The 24,339-nt window shown below is 44.0% G+C and overlaps 1 protein-coding gene across 4 annotated transcripts in view; it reads left to right on the top strand.

Annotated features, from left to right (window-relative positions):
- Positions 1–12,257, top strand: part of LYST (lysosomal trafficking regulator) — a 180,080-nt gene extending 167,823 nt beyond the window's left edge. For all 4 annotated transcript variants that reach the window (XM_030335241.2, XM_032595256.1, XM_030335240.1 and 1 more), the window contains 5 exons: positions 2,260–2,399; positions 3,362–3,459; positions 8,239–8,395; positions 9,194–9,265; positions 10,145–12,257. In XM_030335241.2, the coding sequence (XP_030191101.1) occupies positions 2,260–2,399; positions 3,362–3,459; positions 8,239–8,395; positions 9,194–9,265; positions 10,145–10,283 (606 nt within the window). In that variant the 3' untranslated portion in view covers positions 10,284–12,257. The remainder of the gene's footprint in view (positions 1–2,259; positions 2,400–3,361; positions 3,460–8,238; positions 8,396–9,193; positions 9,266–10,144) is intronic.
- Positions 12,258–24,339: the final 12,082 nt, after the last annotated feature.

The following is a 24,339-nucleotide window of genomic DNA, read 5'->3' as shown; positions in this document are numbered from 1 at the left end:
GTGTGCAATGAAAGCATCCAAGAGCTAACACACTATCATAAAACTCCCAAGCCAGAGACGTAAATAAGCAAGGGGGAGCTCTGGCCTTGAGGGCATTGTCAATTCTGGAGTATTGACCCTGTCGTTGGACGCTTTTGTGAGAGGAATCAATAACAATACCCAGGGACTGAGCAAGCTGGGGAGTCCCACAGAGGCCCTTCTCCAAAGGCTGGCCCCTGAAGGGCTGCCCCCTAAGAGTGAGGATGAGTCCCATGGGACCACCTTTCATGTGGCATTACAGCCTGGGTCACAATTCCTTGGGGTGTCCAGATCTCAAGACCTGACTTTGGCTAAGGTGTCTGTAGACTGGTAGGATGGTCCAGGTCGTTCATTCTCTTCCACAGGTAGAGGAGTTCCTCCAAATGATTTTTTAAAATGTAGTCACAGATACATAAAACCAGGAACACAAATTTACAAGTAAGACAATAAATACGTGAAAAAGTTAAAGTTGGTTATAATAAGAGAAATGCAATTCAAAGCAACCTTGATTGTTATAAAGGTTGGGAAATGTTCAGAGACCTGGAATGAGCAGTGAGTCACAGACTCGTGCTGCAGAGCCCAGGCAGAACAAGAAGGGGCCCGGGCCTTTCCGGACAGGGCATCCCTCGGGCCCAACTAGCCTGAAGCATGGTCTGGAAGGGCTCTGGGTACATCCCTTTGGCCCTGCAGACTCCTGGCCCTGTGGGAAGGGTCCCAGTTAGAGAGAGACGGGGGAGCTCAGACCCAGGACTTTGGCCCTTGTGGAAATCACATCTCGTCTCTGTGACTGTCTGTGATTGTGTTCGGTTGAAGGTCACGTATCCCAGCTGAGCAGAAGCCCCTGCCACACAGCTGAAGTGGGTCATTCCAAGAAAGAATGTGGGCCTAGTATTGCCTGGGCACTTGATTCTTTAAGAGTAAAATATGTATTTTATGTGCATAAAACACTGAAGTACATAGCACTTACAATAGATGAGCAACAGCTAATATATCAACACAGATATGTTTCAAAAACAATGGTGAACAAAAAGGCAAGATGCAAAAGATACCTAAAGAATAATAACACATACTTAAAGTTTATCAACACGAAAAACCAAACACCATGTTGTTTATGGTTATGGTAACATATGGTAGAACATATGGGAAATGTGGGAAACATAAATACAAAATTCAGGAGGCTGGTAACTTCTGATGAGAGAGGAAATAAGACAGAACAGTATGCAAACTATGCAATGTTTCATTTTTTTCCCTGTTTAAAAAATAAACTGATCGGATAAAATATTAAGATTAGTTTACCTGAGTGGCCAGTTAAATAGCTTTCTCTTATACTTATCTTTCTACTTTTCTATATCCTTTGAAGTAAAATATTGAAATAGTTTATGACGATAAACAGCTTAGTCTAATGAAAGCAAGAGTCAAACCTAGCAGAGACATCTGGCATCTGTGAGCCAACACGGACCTTGGAACATCAGTTTGCAGTCTTTCAAGTAGAAGACCAGTCTGTAACTACAGACAAGTAATGGTATGGGAGCACATCGCCGCTGGTGACCTCGTGAATTGGTACAATGCCTTTGGAAAGTACACTGTCAAAAACTAAAAATGCTCAAGTAAATTAAGACATTCTAACTGTATAAAATATTATAACACCATTAAAAGTCATTTCGAAGACAATCAAAAATGCAAAATGCTTACAGGAGAATTTAAACTACAAACTTTAAAATTATTTGTACGGCAATAATCGTACCTACAAAAATACATGAGTATTTGGACAAAGACCAGACAAGAAGACAAAAAATGAAAAGCATATTCATGAAATTGTGGGCAATTAAAACTTTGATAATGTTGAATTAGTTTTACTCTTTAGGACAAAGTTGAACTGAAATGGATTGAAAAATGATATGCTTGAGGGGCACCTGGGTGGCTCAGTCGGTTAAGCATCTGGCTCTTGATTTGAGCTCAGGTCATGATCTCACAGTTCAAGGAATCGAGCCCTGTGTCAGGCTCTGCACTGGCAGCATGGAGCCTACTTAGGATTCTCTGTCTCTCTGTCTCTCTCTCTCTCTCTACCCCTTCCCTGTGCATTTTCTCTCTCTCTCTCAAAATAAATAAACATTAAAAAAAAAGAAAAATGATATGCTTGAATGTTTGAGTCACTTCAGTTTTTTATTTTTGAGATACAGTACCAGGAAAACTTTTGTCATGGTTTTTATCTTATACTTTACTGAATTTCTTAAATTTCAGCCTTCAGAGATAGAAATGGAGTCCCAGATACATCTCTATGGGCACACAGAAGAGATAACCAGCTTATTTGTTTGCAAACCCTACAGTATAATGATAAGTGTGAGCAGAGATGGCACCTGCATCATATGGGATTTAAACAGGTACAGAAGGAGGGCTGTAACTCCAACGCAGCTGTTTTTAATGTTTCGGTTCTTACTGTGTGAAACAGATGCACTATAATAATGTCTTTACCAGAGTGCCTGGGTGGCTCAGTCGGTTAAGCCTCCGACTTCGGCTCAGGTCATGATCTCACAGTTTGTGAGCTTGAGCCCTGCATCGGACTCTGTGCTGACAGCTGGGAGCCTAGAGCCTGCTTCGGATTCTGTCTCCCTCTCTCTCTGCCCCTCCCCCACTTGCTCTCTGTCTCTGTCTCTCGAAAATAAACAAACTTAAAAAAAAATTTAATAATATCTTTACATTATAATAATTTTTTTTAATATATGAAATTTATTGCCAAATTGGTTTCCATACAATACCCAGTGCTCATCCCAAAAGATGCCCTCCTCAATACCCATCACCCACCCTCCCCTCCCTCCCACCCCCCATCAACCCTCAGTTTGTTCTCAGTTTTTAAGAGTCTCTTATGCTTTGGCTGTCTCCTACTCTAACCTCTTTTACATTATAATAATTTTATTTTTATTTTTATTTTTTTTTAATTTTTTTTTTTTCAACGTTTATTTATTTTTGGGACAGAGAGAGACAGAGCATGAACGGGGGAGGGGCAGAGAGAGAGGGAGACACAGAATCGGAAACAGGCTCCAGGCTCCGAGCCGTCAGCCCAGAGCCTGACGCGGGGCTCGAACTCGCGGACCGCGACATCGTGACCTGGCTGAAGTCGGACGCTTAACCGACTGCGCCACCCAGGCGCCCCACATTATAATAATTTTAAACACGAAATACAACCTTTACTTTATAATCTAATTGAAATCAAACAATCAGTTAAGAACAAAGTTAGGAATGCCTTCTGAGTAAAAGGTCCTTATACTGAGGAAAGGAATTATACAAGTAAGAGAATATAATTATATTTAATGATCATATGCAAATTTATATCTTTGTCTTTCAGGTTGTGCTATGTACAAAGCCTGGCAGGACACAAAAGCCCTGTCACAGCCGTCTCTGCCAGTGAAACCACAGGTGACATTGCCACTGTATGTGACTCAGGTGAGTGAGCCCCGAAACCAGAGCCCAGAGGTCGTTGTGCTAACAGCATTCAGCTAGTTCCTTCCATCGTAGGTGAAACTGTTGGATTACATCTCTCAGGTCCCTGCCAGATCCAAATACTTTGGTAATAGCATATTTGTGTATTAAAATACAGTGAGTCCAAGAGTGAGCTCATCAGTTTAGGCACCAATTTATGCAAAAGTTAGTATTATCATAGTTTAACTCTGTTTCTGATATATGTAAGATTGCATTTGAGCACATGTGTTAAGCAAATTATTATTACGTAAATTAATCTGAATTTTCTTCGCTTTTGTTTTCCTATCCTTTTTTGGCTTCTGCTTTTTAACTACTAATAACTTCACTACCTTCCTCCTAAGTGCAAAGCATCAGCCAGTGATCAGTTTTGAATATATTTCTTCCAGTTCCTGAGAACAATATTATAGAATAACAAACGGAGGCATAATTTGCCTTAAAATTTGCATGACAAAGTTAGATCTCCTAATCAGAGGTCTTATTTTTAGTTTGTTTTTTTTTCAAGTATACATGTTGTAAAACTTGAGGAAAGGACAGTTGGAAAATTCATAAATTTTCTGTTTGCAGATCTTAACATTGAAAGGATCCTTTGACAAACTGTCTTTTTCTGCCCACTCAGTGTAGAGGATCTTTGACATATCTGTAGTGGGTGATCCTCTATCCTTTGCTTGCATGTTTTATGTTGTTTGTTTCTTTCTCTTTTCTTTATTTTATTTATTTGGAGAGAAAGGGAGTGTGTGAGAGGAGGAGGGCAGAGAGAGAGGGAGAGAATCCCAAGCAGGCTCTGCACTGTCAGTGTGGAGCCCAATGTAGGGCTCGATCCCAGGAACCGTGAGATCATGACCTGAGCCAAAATCAAGAGTCAGACACTTAACCGACTGAGCCACCCAGGCGCCCGTTTGTTTTTTTCCCGAAACCAAATGTATGCTGTCTTTGCAGACACCAAACAGCTCTCTAATCCTGTGCCGTCCGTCACCTGGGTGCCCCAACAATGCAATATAGTTCTGACACAAAGTACTTGAAGTTCTTTAGCAAATTTGGGAATTCCCAAGACCCCCCCACCAGGTTCAATAAATATCTAAAACAACTTACAGAACTTAGTAAAACACTATACCTAACTACTGTAGTTTATTATAAAGGATAGAAATGAACAGCCAGATGAAGGATATAGGGTGAGATCCAGAGGGTCTGTCCTTGTGGAGTCAGAGTGCACCCCCCCTGCTGGCACAGGAATGTGCTCCCCAACACGGGGAACTCTCCTAACCCTGCTGTTGAGGGGTTTCTCCGAGGTTTTGTTATGGAGGCACAGTTGATCAAATCATTGGCCATCAGTAGGTAATTGAGCCCAACCTTCAGCCTCTCTCCCCACCCTGGAGGTGGAGAAGTACTGTAAATTCTAACCTCCCCCCACCTTGGTTTTTCTGGCGACCAGCCCCCATCCGGAAGCTGTGTAGGGCCTGCCCCCTAGGAGTCAGCTCATTAGCATACAAAAGATGGTAAACTACAAGGGTTTCAGGAGCTCTGTGCCAGGAACCTGGAACGATGACCAGATACTTATTTTTTTTATTATGCTACAGATATCTCTTGGAGTTTTATTGTTGACTTTACAAAACATTCGTTAATTCTTGTATTCAAGAAAATAATATCTTCAGTCATGCTTTAAAGGTATCAGATGAAAGCATTTGCCAGTGTTAGCATCCAGTTATAAAATAATGTCATGGAAACATTCTTATTTCCTAATCATCATAACTGAGGGGAAAGATTTTAAACAGTTGACGCTGATAATCCAAGTGTGGGCAGATGATTGATGACTTCGATAATTGTTCTTCCTTGATTTGTACATTAGCAGCTTTTAGTATGTCATATCAAGAAGGAATCTGGGGGAATAATATAATGATTATTTATATAGAGTTCTCTACTTTCTTGTTTTGGCAACATTTGGAAGTTAGGACTGACCTTAGGGAGCTGAATTTTGTAAAGTTAATTACTTTCCGGCTGCCAGTAGTGATTTATATCTGTGATATTATATCAGCTAGTCATATGGGAACAAGAAACAAAATTACTTTTGCTGCAATTACTAACTCACTGGAAGGCTATTCAGGTGTCCCTAGGTAGCACACAGCATAACAGAGTAATGGCTAGAACTTTTTTTTTTCCCCCACTTTGAACAAAAAGGCCTTCTCTACTTTTTTTAAGTCTCTTGGTACATATATAAGAGAAGTCATAATAAGAATTTGGTATAAAGAGAACATGATAAAAATAATGATTTTTAAAAGACAGGCCAAATTTATGTTTAGTAACCCAAACTGGACTTCTATTCTTAATTCCAAGAAGGGAAAAAAGTCATCAGATGTAGCCTACCAAAGATCTTCACCCTTTAGTGAGTACCATCCAAGTAACTTTAAAAATCAAAATTTTAATAAATATATGTGTGTGTATGTATAGATGTTACATGTGTGTGTATGTACGTTTCTGTGTGTACACGTTACACATACATATGTAAAATTTCTGTATCGGGGCTGAAGTTCCACATGCAAGCTCTTTACCCTTGATCATAATTCCCCAGTCCTTATTATGGGATGTGGTTTTTATAGTGATGAGAAGTGAAATTTATTAAACTATGTAAATGTTATAACAGATGGCTTCTGCATTTTTTAAAATCATTCTGCCACTGGATTAACATATGTGCCTTTTAACTGGGGTTCATAGCCTGGTCATGTGGTGCCAATGGCGTTAGAGAGTCAATATTATGAAATTCAGGGTATTCACTGACTCTCCAATTTATTTTAATCTCGGGGAAGATGTATAGGAGGAATATTTTTTTTTCAGGAATGCCCAACTTTCTCTTAGTTGATGTGCTGAATTCAATTCTATGTGAGAGCATCTGGTAGTGAGTAAAGGCCTCAGCTTGGCTGTGTACTGTCTTCGGCAGATGAGTAGTTACTTGGTTTTGTGGTAGCCCAACGTGCTGGGTAATCCTCTAGGGTAATTCTTTGCCTATTAAGTTCTGTACCATATTTCATAGAGTCCAGCACCACATTTAGATTTTTTGTTCTGAGGGACTAAGCTGTGCAGAGGCTATGGATTACATGGAACAATCAACGCCGACATCAGTACCTTCAATAAATCTTCTAACCTGACTAGTAGAAGTCTGGTTGTTTTATTTTTCAAATCTTTTATCAAATACTAAATTCAAAACAAAGAGTGAAATAAATGTCTACTCAAGGAAAAAATGAGTTTATCGTCTACAATTGTATTTCTTTCGTATACTGAATCTATAATCTCCCCTAATCAATGGGAAGTCTTAAGTAAAACCCGGCCATTTGTTCATCGTTTTTCTCTACATATGTGATAAGTATATTTAACGTGATAACTGCTATTTAAGCCATTTAAAAATACGTAATTTGGTGGCATTATCACATCCACAGTGTAGAGCAGCTGTCACCACTGTCTACTTCAAAAACCTTTTCGTCACCCCAAACAGAAACTCTGTAACCATAAGTGTTCCTCCTTGCCCCACAGCTTCTGGTGACCACCCTCCTTTCTATCGCTAGGAATTTGTCCATTCTAGATACTTTATGTAAGTGGAATCATACACCATTTGTCCTCCTTCGTCTTGTTTATGTCCTTTATTTCACTTAGCCTGATGTTGAGGCTCATCCATGTTGTAACATGTATCAGAACCTCATCACTTTCATGGCCAAGCAATGTTGCTGTGTGTGCACCTACCACATTCGGTGTGTCCGTTCATCTGTGCGCGGGAGTTGGGCTGTGTCCACTGCTCGGCGGTCGGGAACAGTGCCGTGGCACGGAAGGCGTTGGGTTTGTGGTATTCGAAGGTCTTCAGCGTTATTTTTACATAAAGAAGTATTTGCACAGTTTGTTTCTTTGCTATAAAATATGAAGTCTATGAAATCTTGTCATTGCCTTAATAAAGGAGAAAGTTAAATTCTGTACTTTTTTTGCTAGTTCTAATGGAGAGATAAAATCAAGTGTAGTAACCCTATGGCATCCAAACTTTATCAAGCCTCTTAACCTCTGTCTTGATCAGCTTGAGAATATTTCTCCCAAGAAGGCTGGGCTCATCATCCCGAGGCCCCAAACCTGCAGCCCCATTTTTATAGAGGATGGGGAGCACTGATCCCCTCTCGAAAACTACAGAAAGTTTTGTTACTCATGGTCTTTGAACAGGGAGAATTAGTTTAATAAGTCATTGATTTACAAGATTCATTGTGAGAATTCGATCTCTTTTTTTTTCTTTAAGAAGTAGTTTTTGACTCAGCTAAGTTTTATTGTAACTTTTTTTTCTCTTCAAATTCACATAAGTCACTTCTTATAGATGGTTCCACAGAATATTTTCATTTGTTTTTGGAGATTGTTTAACTCTCTAGGTACTTTCAAATTCAGACTTGGCAGTTCGTATACTAAAATATTACAATTACACACAGATACATGATTAACTTACCTGTTGCTCTCTATTATACATTAATATTTTTATTTGCCCACCGGTCATTGTCACTAGGTAAATACACAGAGCTCTGTGTGACTTATAATGTAGTAATTTTATTTATACAGACTTCAGTCATGACTTCCCTGTAAATTTTATCACTGAAACAAACAAGCCTGGTGCACAGCGGGGGTGGGGGGGTGGGAGGGGTAGGGGTAGTCAGCCCTCTGGGACCCAGGGCGCGGGGTCCTGGACACACCCACACTCTGGTGACCTGCCGAACGATTTTGGTGTTCTAGCTGGTGGAGGCAGTGACCTCAGACTCTGGACAGTGAATGGGGACCTCGTTGGACATGTCCACTGCAGAGAGATCATTTGTTCTGTTGCTTTCTCTAACCAGCCAGAGGGAGTATCTATCAATGTGATTGCCGGGGGATTAGAAAACGGAATTGTAAGGTAAGAGGAGTTTTCGTTCTCTTTGTTTGCTCTTGTTCATAAGGACACATCAGTTTCAAAAATTAGGTTTTTGGTTTTTTTTAATTTTTAATGTTTATTTTTAAGAAAGAGACAGAGACAGAGAGAGAGAGTGTGTGAGCAGGGGAGGGGCAGAGAGAAGGGGAGACACAGAATCCGAAGCAGGCTCCAGGCTCTGAGCTGTCAGCACAGAGCTCAATGCGGGGCTCGAACCCACAAACTGTGAGATCATATCTAGGCATGTTAATATTTAATATTCAGAGATTTAAAATCACCTTCAGATATAGGTTCTTTGCTTATTCCTATTTTATTTATTTATATATTTTCTTACTATTTGTTTATTTTTGAGAGACAGAGCATGAGTGGGGGAGGGGCAGAGAGAGAGGGAGACACAGAATCCAAAGCAGGCTCCAGGCTCTGAGCTGTCAGCAGAGCCGAACGCAGGGCTCGAACTCACAAACCGTGAGATTATGACCTGAGCCAAAACCGAGAGTCGGACACTCAACCGACTGAGCCACCCAGGTGCCCCATATTCCTGTTTCATTTTTAAATAACAAACTTAGCTGTAATGTAGTTTTGAAATTGTGTATTGTCTGTGAAAATTTACCAAGTTTTCTTACTCCCACATACACCCCCTGCAAACTTCCCAGAAGGAACTACAGTTAATTGTTTATTGTGTTTCCTTCCAGATGATTTTTAACAAATAAACAAATATTTAGGACTTTTTAGTGAAGGAAATTTTAGTTTGCATAATTAGATGATGACTTCTTCCCTCTCTAGGTTATGGAGTACATGGGACCTAAAGCCTGTGCGAGAAATCACATTTCCTAAATCAAATAAGCCGATTGTAAGGTAACCGCCCCCCCCCCACCATTCTTCATGATATACTTTGTGACTGTATTTTTGTTAGAGAGTTGTTAAAGCACACTGATGTGAAATATGTGATGACAGTCATAAACAGCTGACCATTTATCAAACACCAAGCTGACCAAGACCTTTTGCAAGAGGAGACACAGTCCACATCTTCGTAGGGCTTCAAATCTGAGTTGGGAGCTCCAGTCTAACAGAAGACATGCTGGGAGAGTGCCCAGGGAAGCTTTTGAATTGTAGAAATGATATCCTTTCCCTTTCTTATTGAAAATACCATAAGGATGACTGATAGCTGCAGGAGGATACTTGGTAATATTGATAAACAACCAGTTACCCTTTGTTGTACTAACACACTTGACCTTAAAAAAATCAACTGGAAATCAGTCATTCAAATTCTACGTTATTACGTTAGTTTATTTTCAGTGCACTACATTTACCTTTTCCTTTTTCAGGGAAATAAAATATCTCCCTAAAATAATCACCACTTGTTTCTATAAAGAGAACATGTGGCACTGTTATCTTTTGTAAACTTTCCTATACTCAAGTATTTGTTGTTTAAGTAATAAAGCATACACAAGGCGATAAGAGAAAATATGCAAAGAAGGAACAGAATGCACTGCCCTCCTTGATCCTGATTTTCTTCCGTATCACCTCGTCAGGATGAGCTTCACAAAGTTGTCAGCAGGGCAATTAAACTGTATTAGGATTACACTGGAAACCGGTGGGTTGTAAGCAGGCATTTTGTTGGGCTCTCTGCTCCGGTAAAGATATCTTAGCTTCTTTACACTGATTCCTGTGTGATCACCAGTCTGCAAATGCAATTTTAAGACATAACATACAGACGGGATTTCTTTCTGACAGCCTCACGTTTTCCTGTGACGGCCACCATCTGTACACCGCGAACAGTGACGGGACCGTGATCGCCTGGTGCCGGAAGGACCAGCAGCGCCTCAAACAGCCCATGTTCTATTCCTTCCTCAGCAGCTACGCAGCTGGATGAATGAGAGAGAACCTCGCTCCTCCAAAGCACTTTAGCTCCAAACTCGATTTATAGACCTTCCCGGTTTTGGGAGGTTGAACTTGAAGAAACGGATGACCAAACAAATCATCCAAATAACGATCAGCCCTCTTCACCTGCACAATATTCTGCAGCCTCACAAGGTCCTAAGAGAACAGTTTTGTTCTAATTTAGTGATAATCCAGAGGGCTGTGTCAGTATGTCCCAAGCAACAAGATTCAAGTCTTACACGATAAATTAAAATCGTATCTTTAAAGTTTTTACCCATAAGCATAATCTAAAGAAAGGATTAGGGTCTCTGCTTTTTCTGTTATTCCAAAAGGGCCAGTAGAATGTCAACTGGTTAGCCTAATTGTTTATATAAAATACTCTAAAAATTATATTTAAAAAGTTTTATGCCAAGATAATCCACCCTCCCCCTGAGAAAAGGAAGGAAGGAAGGAAGGAAGGAAGGAAGGAAGGAAGGAAGGAAGGAAGGAAGGAAGGAAGGAAGGAAGGAAAAAAAAATGAAAATTAATGAAAGGGATAAGAATCGTGAACTTGATCAGTGCTTTCTTTGAGAAGTAAATCACTCGGTCGGTGTCTGGGCACCGAACACTCTGTGGAACATGTGAATACTAAAACAAACCACTAATGAATCTCAATGTTAAGCAGTTTTTTTCCAGTTGCCTTCTTAGCTCAAAGTAGAACCAGAATTTTTTGATGGCCACAAACAAGAACACAAGTATCTTTGATTTCAGACACATTCTGTTTCTTCGTAAAACTCCTTAAAATCCAGAACACTAGATACTGGTGAGTCACTAAGATTTAAACACAATGATAATTATCTTAATATCTGCCATTTACCGAGCACTGAATACCTAACAATTTGCAATAGAAAGCCTCCACTATGCAAAAAGATGGCACAGATATCAATAATATATTCTAGGTAAGACATTTAATGTGCAGGGAGTGTTTTCCTCCACAAAACAATTTCAAAAGAAAAGGAGACTGCTTACTTTGTTTCCAACAGGACAAAGAGTAATTCTTACAGGAAACGGTTTCCACTGTTTCTACTAACCAACGCTACCTGAGAATTCTAGAAGCAGTAGAAAAATCTAGGTATACACCTCAGAAAACTGGCACACCATAAACCAGAATTCCTACAAATCTCGGGATGGTCTAGCTCTACCAGATATTCCGGCTCTATTTTTACTTGGGGTGCTGCTTTATTGGCTTTGAAAACACTGTACAATAAGCTCAGTAATATGTCACCACGGGATAAAAATATGTATTCCTGCCTAAGAATAACTTGCGTGTTTGTTATGGAAATCTAATTCATATGGTGTTTACAGAACTACTTTTGTAACTTCCAGACTTTCTAAAACATTCTGCTTAAAAACTGTATAAAATACAATTCAAACGTCTCTGCCGTCACCATAGATGCAGGAGACAAGCGGCCACGTATGCTTGTTATTCACCGGACACGCTCACAGACTGCATTTAGATCACGGTTTGCACAGACCAGGTCTGCATTCTGAGGTCCAGAAGATGCAGAGACGAGATTATTCCTATTCACGTTGAAGTGATCTTGCTTTGTTTAAAAAAAAAAAAAAAAATTGCAGCTATTGTCTGGCTTTCATTTTTTCTACCAAGAACTTTAAATTAGTCCCCTATTAGAATAGGGTTGCTACTCGGTCTTCTTTTTTTTTTTTTTTTAAGGCTGAATTTCATCATTTATTTAAAAAGAAAATATGCAAAATAACTGGTCTTGTTAAGAGTGCAATATTATATTTTTATGTAAAAATAAAAATTAATTTGGGGGGATTATTTATTCAGCATGAAACTTAATATGTGTATGTTTGAAACACTTCATAATGTGCATGTTGTAGTAAACATTTCTGTAAAATATCACAAGCTCTGTCATCTTTCTATACACTGCCACTTCAAACTGGGAATAAATTTCATAAAAATAGATGTAAAGACCTATTCTTTATACCATTTAAATATTACAACCAGATCTCAGACTGGTGGCTTTTATTTTTTTGTAACCCATCTATGTTCTCTCTTTAGCTCTCCCATACACTGATGTCACTAAGAAATAATAACTTTCGTTTCTTAATTCCTTTCTTTATGAGAAATTTTACTTCAGCCTTTACTACCCTTAAATAGAGTTTAGGCAGACTTTTTAAAGAAAATATATCTGCCCCTCCCACCCCCAACAGCCGATCTATCACGAGAGCCTACTGCGTACATCCCTGTATCACTCGGCTAAGTGCTGAAGATACAGCTGTTCCCTGCATTCCTGGAGGTTACAGGCCGGTAGAGAAACGCGCTATCAGTAACATACGACGTCCGTAGTTACAAAATACGGTAAGTGCCGTTAAGGTAGAGTGTAGGGTCCTCTGAGAGAATATAACAGGAAGAATTCAATTTAGATCAAGAGGATCTAGAAAAGCCTCTTGAGAAAGGGAAAGTTTTGTTGCAAACTAATGGACGAATCGGAATTTGACAGGTAAAGATGGGGGCAGGTGTGTTCCAGACAGCACGTTTACCAGCGCCGGAGGCAGGAACATCAACGAACAAAGGCCCAGTGAAGGAAAGAGCGTCCTCTACGCTCCTCAGCCTCGCCGGTGGGCGTTGCAAAGTGGTGTGTGAATTCAAGGAACGGCAGCCCAAGAACCCAGAATCATTCTTCTAGTCTGCCTTGCCTCTGAAGTGTTTTCAGGGTTCTCGGGAGTAGAGCACCCTTGTTTCTAGATGTCCGTCTTCAGAAGAACTCAGGAGGAGCATCTGGCAGTGTAAGCCAGCCAGCCTCAGTGTCCCCTCCTTACCTGCAAGTCTCAGATCCCTCTTCCTTTCAACTGTGTTGGCTCAATGCCAGTTATGCACAAGGCCAAGGCCAGGTGATGGGGTCGGGTGGAAGAAGAGGAGGGAGAGTCTAGCCCTTCTGAGCTCATACCTGGTGATCTGCTTCTCATGGAGGAATTGTTCCATGTTTTCAAAGAAAGAGCTACAGGGTTTTCCTGTTCTGGGTGCTGACATAGAAGGATCCTGAACTCACTTCCTTGAACAGATACACTGAATCTATAGCTACTTACAGAAAAATTCCCTCTGAAAGAAATGCAAAAACTAGCTGAGCAACTCTTACATCTTGGTGGGGGGCAGGGTGGAAAAACAACAACATCAAAACGGGGAGGAGAGGCTAAGACACAATGTCACCATAAACCACACTCTCGGAGAGGCGCCCACAGATAGCAGAGAACTCACAGCCCTAAGCTTCTCCTTGAGAGGCAAAGGGTTTGAACCCCGCACCTGGCACCCCTAGCTTTCAAGACCTGCACCTGAGAGATGAGTCCCCAAAACATCTAGCTCTGGAAGACAATGGGATTTGCATCCACAGGACCACAAGCTTATAGCAAATTTAAAGGGGTCTCCGGACTCACCATGGCTAAACCTCTAGGGCACAGTGCAGAGGCAGCAACTGAAATGCAACCAGTCTTTCTGTGAAAGAGGCCTGTGGTTTATCTTAAAAGATTCATCCCGAGGGGCAGGCCTTTAACAACACACATCTCGAGGCCACCGGACTGCAGAAGCCGGCAAGGACCATCTCTACGCTCGCTCGCTCTGCCTCCAGGTTATCTCCCAGAAAGGAGGTTGTGCACATGACTGGGGCCCCAGTTTTTGCAGCCACCACCCATGGGACACCCCCTGATCACCAGGCTCTGGTGGCCAGTAGGGCTTATGTTCGTTGCTCTCACAGGACTGTAACAAATGGAAAATAGTTATTTTTTTTTTAATGTTTTTATTTTTGAGACAGAGACAGAGCATGAGCAGGGGAGGGGCAGAGAGATAGGGAGACACAGAGTCTGAACAGGCTCCAGGCTCTGAGCTGTCAGCACAGAGCCCGACGTGGGGCTTGAATCACAAGCTGTGAGATCATGACCTGAGCCAGAGTAGGACGCTTAACCGACTGAGTCACCCAGGCGCCCCGAAAAATAGTTCTTAACCAAGGTACAGCACAGAGGCCGTGGTCATAAACCCTAGTCTTTCTCTGAGAGAGGAAAGAAGCACTATGAAGAGTGGGTTGGGGGCGGGGGACTTCTAATTAAACACATCTAGGGGTAGATTGCAATCCTCTCCAGAGATCAGGGAGAGCAGCGGGCATCATCTTCTTGCTCTCCCTCTGCCCTGCCCCCTGGTGCTGGTGTCTCCCAGAAAGCTGCTTATGTACGTATCCGGCATCCTGGTCCTTATGGCTGCTGCCCAGAATACATATCCTTTGAAAGACTGTTTCTGGTAGACAGTGAGGCTCATGTTCATAGGTTCAACAGGACAGGAGCAAAGAAACAGTCCTTAACTGCTTAACATCCAGGGCTCAGTGCAGAGGAAGGAGACAGAAACATCCATCTCTCAGTCTTCACATTAAAGAAGTATATTTGGGAACCTTAAAAGCTGCTGCCTGAAGGTCTGGCCTCCAATGAGCCTGAATCTAGATGCTGTCTGAGATCTTCCCTTGGTACACCGACTGGTCCTGGCACACCCTCAACTGTTGGAGGCCACTAAGAACAAGTAATTTGCTTAGATAATCACAAAGTTTTGAGAGGCAACCAAGAGCTGGGGAGGGGGGGGGTGAACAATAAGGTTCAGCTCCTACAGAAGAAGGCCACTCCTTCAAGACTGAGAGAGTTGGCTGTTTTATTTAATGCATAGAAACCAATATAGAAAGTCCAAGAAAATGGGGCACCTGGGTGACTCAGTTAAGCATCTGACTTCAGCTCAGGTCATGATCTCATGGTTCGTGAGTTCAAGCCCTGCATCGGCTCTGTGCTGACAGCTCAGCCTGGAGCCTGTTTCGGATTCTGTGTCTCCCTCTCTCTCTCTCTCTCTGCCCCTCCCTCGCTCATGCGCTCTCTCTCTCTCTCAAAATAAACATTAAAAAATTTTTTTTCAAGTCCAAGAAAATGAAGAAACATAGGAATATGTTCCAAATGAAAGAACAAGAGAAAACCTTAGAAAAATACTTCAATGAAACAGAGATGAGTGGTTTACCTGCTAAAGAGTTCAAAAAGAAAAATGGCTATAAAGATGCTCACCACGGTCGAGAGAATAAGGCATGAACAAAGAGAAGGAAAATGTAAGAAAGCACCAAACAGAAATGACAGAGCTGAAGAATACAATAACTGAACTGAAAAATAGAATAAAAGGGTTTAATAGCTGACTTGATGGAGAGCAAGAAAGGATCAGTGGATGAAAGGATTAGTGAACTCAAAGATAGGGCAGGGAAACTCAACCTGATGAGAGCAGAAAAATAAAAAGTAAAGATAGGTTAAGTGGCACATAGGACAACATCAAGCAGACCAACGTTCACATTATAGGGATCCCAGAAGAAGAGAGAGAGAACAGGGCAGAATACTTGTCTGAAGAAATAATGGCTGAAAACTTCCCTAACCTGGGGAAGGAAACAGACATTGAAACCCAGAAAGCCCAAAGACTTCCAAATAAGATGAATCCAAAGAGATCCACACCAAGACACGCTGTAATTAAAGTGTCAAAAATTAAAGAGTCATAAAGTCAATGTTTACAAAAGTGAGTAAGGAGGAAGGAAACTCAATTGCCTAACACTTGGAGACTGAAAGTATTATGGAGTTCTTGGATTATTCACATTACCCTTACTTTGCTGATTACCCTTCAGCTATCCCAAATTGGGGCCAACATGTCCCCATTTGTTCCCAATATGTCCTAATTCTTGGACAGCTGCATTATTTTTCAATATCTTCCCCTTCTCAGGATAACACTCCATATACTATGAAGCCAAAGCACTTCAAAACTTTACAGGCTTAAAACCTTTAACTAGGAAAACCAACCAAAAAGCATCAACAGCTGGAGTGAGGGGAGTAGATGGCCATTTGAAGTAACAAGTCAAGATTAAGGTCAGAGGCAAACAAAAGAGGTTTTAGGTTTGGCACAAACTGGCATTTTGAAGCATCACATGGAGTGTTGACAATATTTATCAGATACTTCCCCCAGGTTATGTCCAATTTAAGCTCCACAAAAAAAAAAAAAAAAAAAAAAAAAAAAAAGCAGCTATATTTGCCAATACGAAATATATACACTTGAATGTCCAATGAGCTGGGAAGGAGGTGCTATTAATTTTATTGTGTGTTATATGGCCTGAACAGAAAAATATATCCTGCCACTTTGGGGACACAGGCTTGCAACTCAGCTGTTTGAGAGAAATTAAATAATGCAACGTGTCCTTTGAGGTCAAAACGACTAGATGATTATTTGAGGCTGGGCTTTAATATTCTCGCTCAAATGCTAAGCTTGTTTCTCCTCTCATGAACAAAGTTAATGAGAGATGAGGTTGGAAAAGATTGCTTTGTGGCAACGTTGGGCTCCTTTCCAAAGTGAATTAAACTTGTCTTGCCAAAACTTTTGAGGGCTGATAACAATAAACCATTTTTTCATTCCCAGATTTTAATTTAGTTAAAAGAGCTTTAAAAATCCTTGGAATCCAGGTTCAAGCATCAAGAATTAAAAAAAAAAAAATCTTGTGGTGCCTGGGTGGCTCAGTAGGTTAAACATCTGACTCTCGATTTTGGCTCAGGACATGATCTCACGGTTTGTGAGATCAAGCCCCATGTCAGGCTCTGCACTGTGCAGAGCCTGCTTGGGATTCTCTCCCTCTCTCTGCCCTTCCTCTGGTCACGCTCTCTCTCTCTCTCTCTCTCTCTTTCGCTCAAAAGAAATAAATAATAAAAACTATCTTTTCTGAGATTTTAGGAAAAATCAAGCAATAATTTTCAGATTTGTTGATATGACTTAAACACAAATGGTTAATTAGCTAATATCATTACAAGATTTCTATAGATATTTTATTATAAATGAAAGTAAAACCTACTCATGTGTGCTCCTAGTTACGTAAGAATTAGACATCTATTTTATTTCCCAGGATGGTCTGGAGAACAGAGTTGTGAGGTCTCATGTTTCACAGCCTGTAGTGAGATGGAAGGAACAGGTGTCTTCCACAGCCCTTTCTACCAGGTGCGTATTTACACACACCCATGCTCCTTGGCCCTCAGAGTCAGCATCATCTGCTACGGTTCTGCCTCACTGATCCTGGTGCTTATCATGTGAGCCACCCTCTTCCCCACTGCTTTACTTCCTACCGGGAATGATTTCTTTCAGTTATTACAGTTGACTATTTGGAATATACTCAATGTTGAGAAATCTTTCTCCTACGAACATACATAAGTTTTGAAAATAACTAGGGGCACCTGGGTGGCTCAGTCGGTTGACATCTGACCCTGATGTCAGCTCAGGTCATGATCTCAAGGTCGTGAGATCAAGCCCTGTGTAGGGCCTGCTTGGGATTCTCTGTCTCCCTCTTCTGCCCCTCCCCTGCTCATGCACATGTGCTCTCTTTCTCTCTCAAAATAAAATAAACATTTAAAAAACAACCAAAAGTCATCCAGAGCTGAATCAGATAAATATTTGATAACTGCCTTAGTTGAAAACAAAGCACAATTACAAGGTAACACACACAAAAAAAATTGTGATTCTGCAGGTAATTCCAAAAGAGGAATTTTAAATATTTTTGGGCGATTTATAGTATCATTGAAATAGGGTAGAGTAGGTGCATGCTAGAAAAAGACGGATGGATGGATGGATGGATGGATGGATGGATGGAGTGGGAGGTGGGGGGGAGGTGGATGGCCAAGGGGATGGGTAGGTGGACAGATAGACAGTATGTGTCACATTTGTTTGTTTCTATGCTTGTTTTTAAGAAAACTTCCCAACTCAACCTACCAAGTCCTAGGTTGCCTTTCCTTATCTTTGGATAATGTCTTCCACAGAATATGAAGCCCACACTTGGATTATCTTCACTTTCACACTTTCCTCAAGTTTCTTCTTTGCTAAGGAGCTCCTTGCCTTGGAGTGAACTTACTTGACTTCCCCTAAAGAGTGTCTCACTTCCTTTCTTGCCCTCGGTTTTTGTAGATCGCAGTTCTATGTTTATCTCAGGATAATTCTTATACAAATAGGATAAGAATGACAAGGTTGTACACACATGGACGGTCCAGGATTACAATAGGTCCTTATGGAGCCACCAAAAAAAGCTAACTTAGATGCCTATGAGAGACCAAAAATGTGGTTATGACTCGGGGATGAACTGTGCCAGAAGCAAGCCGACTTTCAATCTGGTAATCCTTTTAATTTCTCCATATCAGACTAACATTGCAGTTTTTAATTATCACTCTATCAGTTAGTTGATCCTTACAAACTTTTTATTCAGGAATAATGTTCAAAAGCTAAGGCTTTTTGTAATTTTCCTCCTAAATTGCCTTTGCCTACACCAAATCGCCTTTGCCAGATCCTTAAAAATATTGAAAATTAAGCAAATGAATAAACACATGGATTTTCTTGACGTCCCATTAAACATGGGGTTTCATTTAACATTTTTTGAGCCTCTACAATATAGCAGACACAAAGATGTGTAAGATCTGCTCTCAAAGAATAAGTAGAGCAGTAGAGAGAGAGATTTAGAAAGGAAAGGAGGGGAAAGGAGATGAGGGTTGAGGGAAGGAAGGATTAGGATACAAGAAAGTAAATTTTCCAATAGAGGCTTCTACATATCAGAATGACAAGATTGGGATGTGAGGAGCAGTTAGATCAGGTTCCTCAAAGATAGCAATGATTTAGCCAAATCATGAAGAAAAGAGAAAACTTCTAGACTTGGCCCAGGGTGGAAGGAAGCCAAGGCTGAAGGGAAGCATCAGAGACAAAAGGCAAAAGTGAAGAGATGGGGGAATGAACTCAAACGACAGGCCAAGAACTCCTGCTTCCGTGCACTTCGGGGAAAAATGGGATCAGACTCACCCTGCCCTCCTACACAACTGGAAACGATATAATACAAGAAACCACGGTTGTCAAAGCGTGAATACAAGCAGCACAGGACTGTGATCCCTGGGACAGAGGCTGCCTCAGCCTCCTGCCAGAGGGGCACTTAGCAGCCATGGGGGCGGGGTTCCTAAGAAGGGCCTAGAAAGAAGTCTTGCTGAGAAGAAGAGACAGAGGTTAGCACTTGCGAGGCTGAGAAACTGGAGTTTGTGACACAGAGTGGCCCAAAGAAGGCAGCCAGACAAGAAGAACCAGGTTCCTGTGAGCTCCTGGAGGCTCTGGCTGAATACTTTTGCTCTGAGCAAAGGCTGTCCAGGGAGGTACAAGCTGATCAATTCCCAGAGCTCATAGTGGGCGGGGAGACATTTCAGTTCTGACCAATCAGAGGGGAAGAGTTCACTGAACATAAAGGTATGCAAAGAAGACCCCAGAAGAATCATAGAATAAAGGTTAAAAGTCTTTAGAGAAAATATCAAAGGATCATGGGTAAGCAATTTAGCTGGCTACCAGAAAAAAAAAATCCCTACTCTTTAAAGCAACAAAATCTAGGCATACAACAGCATACGTTTACAATGTCTAGCATCCAATTTAAAAATTACTAAACATGCCAAGAAAGAGGGAAATGTGACATAAAACAGGAGAAAACTCATTTGACAGGACTATATCAAGAAAGGAAGGAAACGATATAATTCCTCAAAGCATATTAAAATAGCTTATTATAAACACGTTCCAAATGCTCAAGGATTTGAAGAAAAACAAATCTAGGGGCACCTGGGTGGCTCAGTCGGTCGGGCGTCAGACTTCAGCTCAGGTCATGGTCTTGCGGTCCTCGAGTTCAAGCCCCACGTCTGAGCTGTCTGCTCAGAGGCTGGAGGCTGCTTCGGATTCTGTGTCTCCCTCTCTCTCTCTCTCTCTCTCTCTCTCTCTCTGCCCCTCCCTTCACACTGTCTCTCTGTCAAAAATAAATAAATGTTAAAAACAATTTTTTTTAATAAAAAGAAAAGGCTCAGTTTGTCAGGCTGAATTACAAAACAGGATCCAACTCTGTGTTGTCTTCAAGAATAGAGATCCTACTTTACGAATAAAGACACAGGTTAAACGTAAAAGGATGGGGAAAGATCCACCATGTAAACACCAGTCTAAGAAATCTGCCGCCTCCATATTGGCATCAGACAACAGAGTTGAGAACAAGGACTATTAGCTGGGAGAAAGGAAGTCGGGGGGTCCAGGGTCCTAGAACCAGATGGTAGGTGATTACAGTAGTCTCGGGTGATAAACAAAGAGGGCCAGAATCAGAATTCCCCGGAGGGCTTAAAGCAGATTGCTGGGCCCCTTCCCCAGAGTTTGTAATTCAGGAGGGCTGGGGTGGGTCCTGACAATTTGCATTTCTAACAAGTTCCCAGGTGATGCCATTGATGCTGGTCTTGGGATCCACTCTGGAACCACTGACTCTCTTCCTTTTCTTTAAAATGGGCATACTCCAGCCTTAAGGGATGGTGTAATCAATTAGAAAGATAAAACAAGGAAGGGAGGTACCGGGAAGTGTCGATCTTGCTTTCCCTTACAACTGATGCCTTCGGATTGGTCGAGATGCGAGTTGAGAGGATAGGAAACCAGGATTCTGCCTTAGCCAACCACCTGGGCGGGGCGGGGGCAGGACGTGCTGTTGAGGCGAGAAATGCAGGAGAAATAAATTTGGGGGACAGTTTTCGATTTGTTGAATTTTAAATGCAGTACCCATATACCTTTTCTCACTTAAGAAAAAAAAAAAAAAGGCCAGTGCTGTAGGTGCATTTACAGGCTTAGTCATTTTTACCATCGTTCGATTCTGTGCCTCATATGGGCACTTGCAAGCTGTGAAAAAAAAAAAAGCTGTGAGATGTTCGCGGGCCCCAGGTGGGCACCTCTGAACTCTGCATTCGCGTTCTGCCAGGCACTCGGAGTCAGCAAAGCCGCACATTTGTCTGGGGCAAATGTCAAGTCAGTGGGGATCAGAGATCTAAGAAACAAGTGATCTGGTGTCATTTACATCAAGGAGTGGCTGCTGTTTGGTGGGTGAGCGCGGCGAAGGCAGATTTGCAAGACTTATTTCCTAATTGTCAGCCATGATTTATATAGTTTTTATAAAAGAACTAACATCGGTCTCCTCGTCCTACCAAGGAAATCTTTGTTGCTTCTCTATTCCGAACGTTTTGCGCAATTTCACCAGCAGTCGGAAAATGGACGGCAATTACGCTGTTTTCCCCCAGAGGTGGAGGGCTATAATAATTAAGAGGCTTAAAAAAGCTCTACCGCAAAACGCTTACAGTTCAAAAGGAACGAGGGGTCGCCTGGATTTCCCCGCGGGAACCGCTTCTGCTCTCCACGAACACCGGGAAGTCGTTCCCGCCTTCCTGGCCGCCGGCCGGGATGGGGGCTGCCCGCGGCTCGCCCTCAGTCCCCAAAGGGTGGGCTGCCTCGGCGGGCCCTTCGTTTCCCGTCACTTAGCGACGTCAGCGTTACCCTGCGCCCGGAAAGGGAGACAATGCCCTGTGAATTTTTCGCAGGTATCAAGCGTTTCTCCACTCACTGCCCTCCTTTGGGGGGCTGGGAGGCATTATTACGGATTCTTTGGGGACGGATGGAAACTGGCCGCGCCCAGCCTGGCTGGTCCCCGGAACTAACCCTCCAGGCCGGGAGGCGGACGCGGGGGTTCAGGTGCCGGAACCCGCGAGACCGCACGAATACACAAGCGAAAACAGAAAAGAAAAAAAGAAAGAAAAAAAAAAAAAAGGAGGAGACGAGAGAGAGCATGGGCGAAAGTGATGGGGAAAGGAAGGGGTGCGACGAGAGGGAAGGGGGGAGAGAGAGGAGGGGGCGGGGAGGAGAGAGGAGGGCGCGGGGGCGACGGGGGACTTGTGCGCGGAGCCGGCGCGGGAGCCACGGGTGAAGACAAGTGACAGTACGGCGGCGGAGGGGGGGATTTCCGGCCCTCCCGGGCGCCGGGCGAGACCCTGCCGCGGAGTGGGCGTGACCACCGTGCCGGGAGGGCGGCCGGGGTCCGGGGGTCTGGCGCTCCGCACCCCACCGCACCGGACGCGCCCCGGGAGCCCGCACGGCGGGTGGTGAGCGGGCCGAAGTACTTTGGTCGGTGGGTGACTTCCTCGCGCGCGGGGCACGGCCTCGCCCCTGCACCCCCGCCCCCAGCCTCCCCTGTCCGGGCGGGGCTGCTGACGCGGCCCGGAGACCCCGGGGCGGTGCGGGGCGCGCCCTTTCCACCGCGAGCCCGCGAGCGCCGAGGCGCGCGGGCGCCGGGGCGCGGAGCCGGAGCCGGAGCCCGCCCGCCCAGCCCCGCGCCCGGCCGAGGAGCGATGCCGCGCGCTCTGGCCGCCCCCCGCGAGCACCGCGCCGGAGGACAAAGCCCGCGCGTGAGCGGCGCCCTCGGCCCGCGCGCCCGGCTCCGGGTAAGTGGGCGCCCCGCCGGCGGGCCGGCCCGGTGCGTCTGTGGCGAAGGGACGGCACGGCCCAGCTCCGGCGAGCCCGGGGCGAGCCAGAAGCCAGAAGGCAACTCGGGCGGGGAAAGTCTCTGCAACTGGAGACGCGGTTCGGTGCGTGTGTGGTCCTGCCGTCCGTGGCAGCACGCGAAACGAATACCTTGTTTCTCTTGGCCGCCCGCAGCGAGCCGGCCTTCGCGCTGCCGCGCAGGTGGGCGTCGGCGGGGCGCCGGCAGGTGAGCGCGCCCCTCGAACCCACGACCCTCGGCCGGGCCGTTGGCAAACCCGAGCGCAGGTTTGGACAGACCGCTCCGAACGCTTACGGGAGGTGTCCCGGTGCCCGGGGTCTCCCGATCTCTGGGGCTTGAGGCGGGGGGAGGCTCCCCGAGACCCCTTTTCCATATGTAGGTCACGAACGCTTGACATTCTCCGGGCAGGGACGTCCCCCCCCCGTTGAAGAGGACCGCAGTGGAAGGGCTGGAGCGGCTAGTTGGTCGTTTTATTTGTGGAAATGTTTTATTTGTGGAGTGCCTAAAGAAACCCTCATGATTTCGCAGTACCCTGGGACACCTGTCCCCAGAGCAGTTCTGGTGGTGACAGTAGACCAGACGAGGGTTTGGTTTTCCCCCTCCCTTATGGCGTCTGTCCCCCGAGGCTGGTGCTGAAACGGGCTGCGCCCGCAGCGCGCGCACACAGCGGCATTGGGGGAGCTTTGGTTTAATGTTTGAATCGCCTTAGAAATAATAACGGGAGAGTGAGGCGGGGGGGGGGGGGTAGGGCGGGCAGAGGTGTGGCTGGAGAAGACTTCTTCATTTGGGAGGATTTGCTTATTTCCGTGTATTTTGGGCTAGGGTGTTAGGAAATTCAAAAATGTTAAAGTTTGACCGAGTGATAAAGTGGATCATGGGCGCCGGGTCTCCCACCCTCTTCCCAGCTCCCCACCGCTGCCGATCCTCGTCTCGTTCCGTTAGCTCCTAGGACTGTACAGGCTGGCACAGCGCCCGCCCTTTCAGTCCCAGCAGAAGGCCTCCTGGGCTGCGCTGGTGTTGCCCATTAAACCGTGTCAGTCGTGTCATCTGCTCATGAGTCCTCACTGGGAGGCCTCCTTCCCACAGTGGGACAGGAGAATTCAGCGGTAAATGCCTCAGAGCAGCAGCGAGGGGCCCCGGGCTCTGTGGCCGGCTCCTTGGTGCTCTGGGGAAATCTTTTTCCTGATTTTCGCATGCTGCGGGGGAAGGGAGGCACACGGCCATCTGATCTGGCCCTGTTCCCTGCAAAACGCTTACTGTGGGAACAACTGAGATGTTCAATGGAAAGCCTTTTTCGGTCCTGAGACACACGACGTAAACTATGAATTAGTTTTGGAGCGTGGAGTTGACTAGGTTATCAGTCTGGGTAAAAGATGGATACAGCACTTAACATGTTGTAGGGGTTAATGTAAGTACAAGGTTTATTGTGATGCTCTGCTGGTTAACCGGGCATCTCATCTCAGCGTTATTAAGCTGAAATAACTATTTAGGAGGATGGACTTCCTCTTGGCTCCTTTGCCAGCACAGGGCTCCAATCCTCAGCCTCCTTAAAATAAAATTGCCCAAAGGGAACCTGTGGATGAAGTCTGGCTGGCTGAGAACTAGCACAGCAAAGGCTCATTCCCAGTAGTCCAGTGATTGGCTTGGCATTTG

Source organism: Lynx canadensis, chromosome D2 (genome assembly GCF_007474595.2).
Source record: "Lynx canadensis isolate LIC74 chromosome D2, mLynCan4.pri.v2, whole genome shotgun sequence".
Taxonomy (NCBI): domain Eukaryota; kingdom Metazoa; phylum Chordata; class Mammalia; order Carnivora; family Felidae; genus Lynx; species Lynx canadensis.
The sequence above is the reverse complement of the archived record's forward strand: the minus strand, read 5'-3'. Positions and strand labels throughout refer to the sequence as shown.